The sequence below is a fragment of the Grus americana genome, chromosome 23 (genome assembly GCF_028858705.1).
Source record: "Grus americana isolate bGruAme1 chromosome 23, bGruAme1.mat, whole genome shotgun sequence".
NCBI lineage: Eukaryota > Metazoa > Chordata > Aves > Gruiformes > Gruidae > Grus > Grus americana.
The window spans coordinates 5,025,116-5,035,481 of NC_072874.1; the positions used below are offsets into that span (position 1 = coordinate 5,025,116).

Here is a 10,366-nt window from a genome sequence, read left to right on the forward strand (position 1 = left end):
TTTATTTTATTTCATCCCCTCCCAGGCAGAAAACATCAAGTGCCACAAGTTTTTCCATGCCAAAACACACTCTCACCCACACCACCTCCGAGCCAAACCGCAAGAGAACCAACCCGAGGAAGGACAACTTAAATACACTCATGTAAAAACCAAAATACTAACCCAAGCCTCTCCAGCGCCGTGCCGAAAGGGGGGGGGGGGGGGTCCCGTATAAATACAGTGCAATAATTACATATATTTTGCAATGGCACAACTAAAAGCCGTATCCAGGGCTCATCCCGCGCTGCTTCCCAAGCCCCTCTCCGCAGATGATGCTCCAGCCACCAGTTGATAGCATCCCTCCTCCCAGTATGCTCCAGTTTTGATATCCCCAGCACCAATAGCTCCAAGAAGCTGGAGGGAGCTGGGGGGAAACAGGCCATAGCCCCCCAGGAAATAGGGCTTCTGGGATTTGCCAGAGCCACTGATTTTGGAGGGTGCAGTGCCCACACGTGAGCTTCATCCTCTCTTCACCCAAAGGTGACTTCAGCTTTGCCGCCTCAGCGTTTTTTTTAAGGATATTCCAGCTGTGGCCAGGGAAACACCACTGGAAATGACCCGTCATGACCCTGAAGAACCAGTTTAACTGGGGAGCAACTGGAGTTGTCCCCAAACATGACATCGTCCCAACATGACCCATTCTAGGTAGGGGGTTCTCCGCCACCCAGGGGTGCCCCTAACCCACCCTGTGCACCCAAAGGCACCCCCAGTCTGCCAGCAGCCCCGGGGCAGTGAGGGGTTGTGGCGGGGAGCATCATTACTGGCACCCCCCAGTTTTATGGCCAGTGCTGGGACAGAAGAGTGAGGAGAAGCCACCCAGGGTGGCTGACATAAGCCCCCCACCACCACCCTCAGAAAACCCAGCACTCCCCAACCCACCCCACACTCTCCAGCTGCCCGCAGAGACCCCACACGCTCAGGACACAAGTGAGCAGAGTGGGGACAAAGGCAATGGGGGGGCAGGGGGGGCTCAGTGCTTCAGCAGGTCCCCCAGGTCGTACGCCTCGAAGAGGTCACTGACACCTTCACCCTCCAGCCCCCAGAGATAGTCGTCCTGTTCCAGGGGGGGCGAGAAGGTGACGAAGGGTCCTGAGTCCAGGTGGGAGGGGGCACAGGGCAGCTGGTCCTCCGTCTGCTGCAGGAGGTGCGGGGGCGAGCCCAGGAGCCCAGCCTCCACCTCCAGCAGTGAGCTGGGCCCCCCCGGGACAGTGAGAGGCAGAGATGGGGATGAAGAAGGGGTTCCCGTGCCCCCCCAGTTCTGGGGGACGGCATGGGGCGGCTGTGGGGCTGGCCCGGGGCTGTTCTGTGGGGAAGGGGATATGGTGTGGTCCCGTGGGGAGGTGGCGGCGGAGGGGACGCCGTGGTCTTTGGTGGGGGTCTCCTCCATGATCTCCTCCGGGCAGAGGTACACCTCGATGGGGCCGTTGGTGCTCTTCAGGTGGAGCTGGAGGTTGTCCTGGGGGGGGCAGAGCAACGCTCAGGAGCCACCCAGAAGGGCACCCATACCCCACCCTGTTGCCCCCAACCTCTGTGGGGTTCAGGCAGGGCATTGCAACACCTAAAGGACCAGCTCAAGGTCAAACAGTCCCATGGAGACACCCCAAAAACCACCCAGGGCCATGCTGGGCTGCACCCTGGGTGCCCCAGTTGAACCCATCAAGGATGGTGCAGATGCAGCAGCACCCGCACCAGCACCCACGCCCCGGCCCCGACCTTGCTGCAAGGGGGAAAACAGCTCCCGGCCCCGCTCGCACCTCGCTGAAGTCTGGCACCTCCAGTTGCGTCTCCGGTGGAGCCTTCACGGCGATCACCGTCTGCTCCTGGAAGCTGCTGATGGCGCGGAAGTCCTGGTAGGTGACGTACGCCAGCGTGGACGGGGACGAGGTATAGGAAAAAGAGGAGCTGCGAGCAGGATGGCTCAACCCCCCCATCCCGGCAGCAGCTTCCAAACATCCCCCCCAGCCCGGGGGAAGCCAACTGGAGGAGAAGGGGCTCAGAGGGGTCTCCAAGACCCTGTTCCCAAGACCCTGTCCTCCCTCCCCATCTCCCCCAGCAAGGATATCTCTGGTTGGCTTCGTTGGCGGCTAGCTGCCGGAGCTGCAGGGCACAATCCTGCAGGAGCTGGTCCAGCGTCCTCTCCGTCCTGGCCAGCTCGACCAGCTCCCCCCGCAGCGCCTGCTGCTTCGCCGTCACCGCCACGTCCTCAAAGATCCCCGTCCCCCTGCCAGCGGAGATGACGCTTGAGCGGCAGCACACACTCCATGTCCCCAAGCCACCTGTCCCCCACCCTGCCCCGTCCCCACGTCCCACGTCCATTCCCCCCAGCATCACTTGCATCCACTGGATGTTGTTCTTGGACTTCTTGCGGATGAGCTGGATGCCCTCCAGCACGTTGGTGATGTCGTAGATGCGACGTTTCTGGACCTCCAGCACCTCGGCCGCCCGGTTAAGATCCACGACGCCATCGGGCGACTCGCTCAGCAAACGGATGAATTTTTTGGTGAGCAGCCCCAGCGAGGTGTCGTAGCGAGTCTTCTCCCCGGGAGACTTGGGGGCTGTGGGGTAACCAGAGATCCCCCCATCCTCTCCTTAGCGTGGGACGTGGGATGGAGGTGACACAGGGCTGGGGATATCAAACACTGTACGATCCCTAACCTGGTGGAAAAATAACCCAGAAATAACCCCCCCAGGGAGTTTTCTGCCAACGCAGGGCGTTGAATGGGCTCAAGGAGCTGCTGAGCAGCAGCGAGGAGGGGCTGAGGAGTGGGCGCTGCTCCCACAGGACCACCTCAGGGCATCGCAGCGGCCCTAAGAGGGGAGAGAAACGGGGTCTGTCCCCCTCCCAGCTCCCCCCCCGCCCCGTCTCCCCCAGCACCACTTACTCCTGGGGCTGGGGACGTGCGCCAGCGTCCTGCCCTTCCCCTTGGGCGTGCGAAATTCGGGGCCCTCCAGGTCCAGCTTCCTCTTGGCCTGGAGCAGAAGAGAAAACCCCGCGTTGGGGCTGAGCCAGACACCCCCCTGAGCCCCCCCCGCTGGATTCTCCCTGGGGCATTGGCCAAGTCTTGGGTGCCACAGCCCAGGGTGGGGGGATCTTGCGAGAGACTCATCCGGTTGCAAAACTCCTTCTGGGAAGGGCTCCCACAGCACCCAAGCGGCTCCCACAGCACCCAAGCAGCTCCCACAGCACCCAAGCAGGGTGAGGGGCTGCTGGGAGAGCTGGGTGGGAAGGAGATGGGGGGGTCCCAGCACCCCCCCCATGGCTTCCTGCCCGCTTCCGGCACAGCACCCCAGCCCATCCCGTCCCTCCCCTGGCAGCCGTGGGGAACCCACCGGGATTTCCCCTTGCCCCCAGCTCCTGGCACGGCTCCACGGGGCCGAGCCCTGGGAACGCAGCGGCTCCGAGGCCGGATCCTCGCCCTCCCACCCTGCCAGCTGGCTCTTTGGGGTGCAGGGTTTCACCCCCTGCCCCCACCCCCCCGGACACGGTTGGAGGCAGCCGAGGGCACCCAGCTGCCACCGGCACACCTGGGACCAGCCACGCTCAGCCCCCCCACACCCCCCAGGGACCTGTGGTTGCCCCAGACACGTGCACCCAGCTGGAGGGAAACTGGGGCGAGGCGGGGGGGGGGGGGGTGAGGAGGGGTGGGTGCTGGGTCCTGGGAGCAGGGTCACCTCCCCTCGCCAGGGCAAGCAGCTCCTTGAAATTGCCCTCAAGGGACCCCCCCCCCGCCCCAGCATCACTTGGGGAGAAGAGACCCAGGGAAGCAGGGGCGGGGGGGGGGCCGATGGTGCAGCAGAGCAGATGCAGAGAGGAGCTGGGGGGGTGTCACCAAACCACCCCCTCAATGGGTGCAAATCGCCCAGGATCCCCCCCACATCCCCAAATATAAGCAGGGGGACCTTGGGGGGCCGCTTTGGCTCAGCAGCAGAAAGCAGCCCCCCAGCCCCATCCCACTCCCCCCCCCCCCAGTACCTGCTCCCAGGTCGGGCTGTCCCACAGGGTCCCCCCCAGCACGTCCCGCATGGTGCCCAGGTCCCCGTGCCGGCTCAGCACGGCTCCGATGGCAGCTCCCTGGGGAGCGCACCCCACTTTGCGGGGAAGGGTTGGGCGCCTCGGCGGCGTTCCCACCCAAGGGGGCCGGCGGAAGAGACGCCGGGGGCTGTTTTCCACCCCCCCAGGGAGCCAGGTTGGTCCCAAGCTCCTGTGGGAATCCGTTCCCTCCCTCCCTTCCCCGAGCAGGTTTTCCCCAGCGAATGCGCCTCCATCCCCGGCCCCGCGCCCCCGGATCTGCCCCCGAGCTGCCGGCACCCCAACGGTTAACGCCGAGCGCATGGGAAACACCTGCCCCAGATCAGACCCCAACACATCTGCCAGCACGATTTGGGACGAAGGAGGGGGGCATCATCCTGCCCCCCCTTCTGCTGGCACCCAAACCCTTGCTTCCCCGGTAGCCATGGCCACCCACGTGTCCCCATCGCTGATGTGGGGGGGTCAGCTGCACCCCATCTGCCCAAGCAATGGGGAAACTGAGGCACAGGACCAACACAGGGCAGGTCCTGGTGTCCCCGGCCACCTCCAACCCCTCAGAGACACCGCCACCAAGGTGGTCTCCCCTCCCCACGTGCAGGAGGGAACAAAGGGGGACCCCCTGCTCCCCCACATGCATGGGGGGGGGAGCTCGGCAGGCTCGGGCAGGGTCAGGACCCCGCGGCGCTGGGACACATCAGTGAGGGACAATGAACAAGGGGGTCCCTCCTGTGTCCCAGCTGCTGCCCCCCCCAGCCAGGCAGGATTAGGCACACGACAGCTGAGCGGGGCACGGCGAGGGGCTCCCAGTGCCAAACCAGACAAACCAGGGCGGGGGCGAAGGGAGGGGGGGAGGCAGGAGCCAAACCCCAAGACCCCCCCCCTCACGCTGCTCGCCAGCCCTCAGCCACTGCTTCCCAGGATTGGGGGGGGGGGGGCACACCAGCTGCCCCCCGATATGATGCTGAGGAAAGAAGGCTTGACGCCCACCCCAGGGTGAAGGCAGGAGCCTCCTGGGGGGGGGGGGGGGGGCCCCCGCCAGCTCTGCCTGCCAAGCAGCCCTCGGCCCAGCCCTGGCGCCAGGGGCTACACCCCGCACCCAGCCCAAGCATCAGAGCAGCCCTGTCCCCCCGGGGGGGCCGCGGCGGGCTCCTCCTGCCAACGCTCCTTTCAACAGCACCCGCTGCCTTCTCCAGGCTTGCCCGGGCCCTGCCCGGCCCTTCTGCACCCCCCCCGCCATCCCCCCCCCCCCCCATCCAGGGCGTGGGAACGCAGCACCCAGGGATGGGCACCCGGAGCTGGGGGGGGGGGGGTACAGGGCACCCCAGGATCGTGCCACCACGCCAGGGACACTGCCCTGTCACTGCTGGATCAGGCCCCCCAGGTGCAGCCCCCCCCCACCTTTTGGGATGGCTATGGGCTAGTAGGGCACAGCGGGGGGGACAGGGGGATGCAGAACCCCCAGATTTGGGGGGTCAGGGGGGCTTTCAGCCCCACCGTGGGCAGGGGAGGGAGGCTGACCCCAGCCCTGGCCCCAGAATGGGGAGACTTCACCCTGCGCTGGGGAGGAAGGCAGTAGCCCCCACCCCGGGTACCGCTCCCCACTCCAAGATGTGGCCGGCGTCTCCACCCCCCCCCCCAGCCCCATCCCAGCACAGATGGGGGGGTCGGGGGTGGGGGGGAAGGCCTGGCCAGAGACGTTCCCAGATGGAGAAGAGCTGGACGCTGTACAAGCCAAAGCCAGAAAAAGCCCCTCCAAGGGCGACAGGACAGCCACCCTTTTCCCACCCATCCCAACCCCCGCCCACCAGCTCCCTGCACCCCCTAAAATCACCCCCTCCTGCCCATGCAGAAGAACCCTCAATGGCATCAAGAGGGGGGGGGTCGAGATCACCTTGGGTCACCCCAGCAGAATCCAGGGTGCTGCTGGGTGGTTCTCCCACCGGGGAAAAGCTTCAGCCCAGCACCCATGGGGGCTGCCATCCTCCTGCCACCCCGGGTGCTCTTTGCACGGGTGGCTCAGCCCTGCCAGCTCGCACCGAAACCACGGCGGACTCTGAACGCCCTTTTCCCGACACGGAGGAGGCAGGGAGAGCCGGGACCTCACAGCGGGGACATCGCTCTCTCCAGGGCTCCTTCGCAGCCCTGAGCCCCTATAGAGATCCCATATAGCCAGGAGCAAGGCAAATACTCAGGGTGGGATTGGCACGGGCCAAAACCACTCCGAAATATGCATTTTCATGGTGGAAAACACATTTACCTGCTCCAGGACGCTCAAATCGGGGGACTAAGGGTAATCTGAGACTTTTTTGGACCATGAGAGACAACCCGTCCCACTTTCCTCTGGCTGGATGTGGGGTGATGGGCTCCCTCCAGGTGGACCAGGTGACCCCAAATCATTTAAACGGCACAAATCCAGCAAGTAGGAGGGAGCGGCCGCAATTGCCCTGGTCGGGAATCGGGAGGAAAGGCTCATTATCTGATTGCCCCGGATCTGCACACAAAGGTTGTGCCCATAAACTGGGGGTGTGTGTGCGCGCGTGTGTGTGTGTGTGAGCCAGGGCTGTGAGTGTCGCACCGGGGTTGGAAATGGTATCTCCAGCCCCAGGAATGGGATCACGGCATCAGGGAATGGGATGGAGACAGAGGGGAACGCCACTTGCAAGCCACCAAGGGGGATGCAGGAGGACTTGATGTTCCCAAGTGTCACCCAAACCCCCCCCAGACCGCGTTCAGGGGACAGCCCTGGGCAAGAGCACCCTGAGCATCTCCTGGCGTGGGTGATGATGATGATGGTGGTGACACCAAAGGGACCTTTAGCCCCAAACCTCTTGTCCTCAGGTGTCACTTGGGGACAAACACTTCATGTCCTCAAGCACTTCATGTCCCCAAGTGTCACATCAGCCCCCCCAGACTCCGTTCAGGGGACAGCCATGGGCAGGAGCACCCTAAACATCTCCTAGCTGTGGCCTGGCATGGGCGATGACGATGCCCAAGAGGCCATTAGCCCAAAACCAGCTCTGCAGCGATGCACGGAAAAGGGACTGTGAATTTGTGGGGTGCCTTTAGGGGAGGGGGCAGCGGCACGGGGTCTCTCCCTACACAACAGCCCCCAGCAGTGCAGGATGCAGCTTCTCATGCGGTTCGGAGACAAAGAGGCCGGAGAAGAGACAGGTGGCCCTGGAGCCCCCCGGGATGGGGCTCGCAACGGCCCCGGCCAGCCCCGCAGCGGTGGCACGGAGAGGGGAGCAACAACACCTCCTCTCCCCCAGCCACGGCGATGTCCCCAGCTGGCACCGAGCATCAGGGACCAGGGAAAGGGGGGGAATAAATAAATAAATCAAGCCTTGAAAAAACTAACCCGAAGTTAGCGGGGTCTGGGATCCCTCCCAGGATCCGGGGAGAACAGAGGCTCACAGTGAGGGCTGGACACGCGCCCGGGCTGGGGTGGGCAGGAATTAAATGCCAGCTGCCAGCGGGGCCGACCGGCCGGGGGCTCGGCAGGGGCCCTCCAGGACGAGGGACGGGTTGGGCAGAGCCGCCCGCGCCCCCCGATGCTGAGCACGGGGCCAACGCCCGACCTGGGCCTCAGTTTCCCTGTTCAGGGGCAGCGGGTGCTGGGCTTTGCAAGCACAGCCCTATGACCCCGGCCTCGGTGACAGGGACACAGCCGGGGCCAGCAACCCCCTCCACACGCCAGCCCGCACAGCTCCCAACGTCAGGGTCCCTGCCTCAAAGCCTTGGGGTGTCCCGTGGAGGATGGGGGGATTGCTTTAAATTCACACACACACGCACCCCCCAAAAAAAGTCATTGCAAGCCCCGCCGTAACCGCAGGCAGGAACCAAGCTCGGGCAGCGGCGCTGAACCAGCCCTGCGCCACGTCCCCCCACCTTCCCGGGTGACGGGTCACCCCGGGGGTCGCAGCCCTAAAGCGGGGAGAGGCAGCGGGCAGAGACGGTGCCCCCCACCCGCAGCAGGCAGGAGCTCTGCCTGCACCCAGCCCTCGCTTCCTTAACGTGGAACGAGGTTTGCAAAGGGCCTCAGCACCACGGCCGGGCTTTGAGGCATGACCCAAACTGTTTGCAAGCCGGAGAGAGAGAAATAAAGGCCGAAAAAGGCCGAAAAGCGGAAGCCGGGAGCCAGCTTTGTGGGCACGCAGGGGCGAAGGGAAGTTGAGAAACGTATGAGCCATTTCACTGCGACTTCTGATTTCAAACCTTACCCTCCTCCACCCCAAAGAGACATCTGAGGGGGGGGGCACAGACCCCAACGTAAGCTGCAAAATTTGGAAGGGGAGGGTGCTGTGCACCCTGAGGTCACCCACCCCCTGCTCCCCGCCCTGCACGGAGCCCCCAGCCCCCTGTCCCACCCAAGCCATGCCCAAGGAGGGGATGGGGTGCGGACACCTTACCTGCAGCCGTCCCGCCGAGGCCGAGCGGAGAGTCCTGAGCTGGGGGCCCTGGGGGGTGGCATAGAGACACCCCTCCCGGGGAGCGGGGACGCTGACAGCCGCTGGCGTGTAGACCTGGGTAAAGCAACCGGCAGGTAACGGGGGGCTGCCCAGGCTGGAAGCCCCCCTCTCCACGGAGCCCATCACCGACATGACCTTCTTCGGGTGGTGGGGAGGAGGGGGGGGCGGGAGGGCAACGCCCCCCCTCCCCGGGGCGGGGGACACTCCCCTGGGGAGCCGCAGCATTGCAAAGTCCTTTCCGAGAAGGCCGGCCCGGGGGAGGGGGCAGAAGCACCCCGCGATTTTGCAGCAAGGGAGGGGGGTGTCACAATCTCAGCGGCGGCATTTTTGGGGAGCGGGGGGTGGAGGGAGGGCCGCCGGGCGCTGACGCCGGCCGGTGTCCAAAAACACACACCCCCCCGCGAAAAACCTGCAGAGCAGCAACGCGGCGGTGCCGCCAAAACCGGGCGGAAAAAGCCGCCGTTGGCCCCAAAAATCGCCTGCACTCGGGCCGGATGGGACCGGGGCGACCCGGAACGCGGCCCCGCTTCGGCCCGGTCCCCCCCGCACCCAACTCCGCTCCTGCCCGATCGCGCCCGGCCCCGATCGCTCCTTTTTTTTTTTTTTTTTCTTTCCCCTCTCTTTTTTTTTTTTTTTTAAGCGCCAAACGCCGTCCCGCGAAATTCGGATTTCCCGCGGACAACGCCGCGCGCTGATTGGCTGCCGCCGCTGTCGCTCCGCCCTCCCCCCCCCCCCCCGCGCGGCAGCCAGCGGCGCCGCGCCGGGAGGGGCCTTAAAGGGGCCGCGCGGCGGCGAGCGGGAGGGGCGGGGCTTTGTATGCAAAGTAGGGGGCGTGGTCTCTTTGGCATCACCTGCGGGGGGGGTGCCTGGGATGGGGGGGGGACACTGGGGTTGGGATCGGGACTGGGACTGATGTTTTATTAATTAGTTATTAAAAGACACACGCACACCCCCCCCCAGCCTGGTAGGTTGCAGCCTGGGGGCTGTGTCCCCCCCATCCCCATCGCCCCCCCCCCATCCCCAGCTGCAGCGAGCCGGGCTGCGGGGTGGGGGGGGGGGTTGGGGCGTTGCATCTTTTTGGGAGACAAAACATTTTGGGGTTCTCCAGCCAGAGGCTGGCTGGCAGCAAAGCCCCCACCACCACCCCCCCCGCAGGCAGGGAGCAGGCAGGGTGGGTGCTGTTTGTGCAGGCAGGGCCCTCAGAGGGACACGTGTCCTTGGGGCACATCAGGTCTGTCTGGCAAAGAGGGGGTGAAGGGCTCCCCGTTTGGCCCACGGAGTATTGCAGGGTGCAGCAGTGGCAGAAAGCACCGAGGCAACGGCAAATCCCCGGGTGAGGGCAACTGCGAGACTTACTGGGACCAGTAAAAGGCCACCACAGCTGCTGAGCTGAGCCACAGGTTAATCCTGCTGAGGCCACCGAGCCACAGCGGTTGGTTCCTCTCCATCACCTGGTTCCTCTCCACCACCTCGTTCCCTTCCATCGGTTCTTTCCCCTCCATCATTCTCCTCTCCATCGGTTCTTTCCCCTCCATCGTTCTCCTCTCCAGCATGAGGCAGCTTCATTTCCAGGTCTGGGATGGGGACGTTCAGCTGCAGAGATGGACTTTCTTGCAAAGAAGCCTACTAGAAGACAGACGGACACACATACCAGCACCGCTGCCTCTGCTCTACATGAGGATGGACACCAGACCTCCAGAGTCCAACTCAGCTTGGGGGAGGACATCCAAAAATTTGCCAGGAGCCTCCGATCCAGGACAGACATGTGCATCCCACTGTGCAAGGGCTTTGAGGCAGAACAAAAAGCCTGGCAGCAGTAAAGCCACCG

General features: G+C 64.5%; 1 protein-coding gene across 1 annotated transcript; it reads right to left on the reverse strand.

Moving 5' to 3' along the window:
• On the reverse strand, positions 1-9,159 carry E2F2 (E2F transcription factor 2). Its single transcript, XM_054802609.1, has 6 exons — positions 8,479-9,159; positions 2,922-3,009; positions 2,375-2,594; positions 2,102-2,260; positions 1,794-1,908; positions 1-1,495 (listed from the first exon to the last, which is right to left on the reverse strand). The coding sequence occupies exons 1-6, from the start codon at positions 8,761-8,763 to the stop codon at positions 1,010-1,012; spliced, it is 1,353 nt and encodes a 450-aa protein (XP_054658584.1). The 5' UTR covers positions 8,764-9,159; the 3' UTR covers positions 1-1,009.
• Positions 9,160-10,366: the final 1,207 nt, after the last annotated feature.

Bases quoted from the DNA above. Each gene is read 5' to 3' on its own strand.
- E2F2 (XM_054802609.1), bottom strand. From the start codon at position 8,763: ATGCTGCGGCTCCCCAGGGGAGTGTCCCCCGCCCCGGGGAGGGGGGGC. The intron at 3,010-8,478 runs GTAAGGTGTCCG...CTTCTGCTCCAG, and splicing joins CCTCGGCGGGACGGCTGCAG to GCCAAGAGGAAGCTGGACCT. The intron at 2,595-2,921 runs GTAAGTGGTGCT...GTTACCCCACAG, and splicing joins GCACGTCCCCAGCCCCAGGA to CCCCCAAGTCTCCCGGGGAG.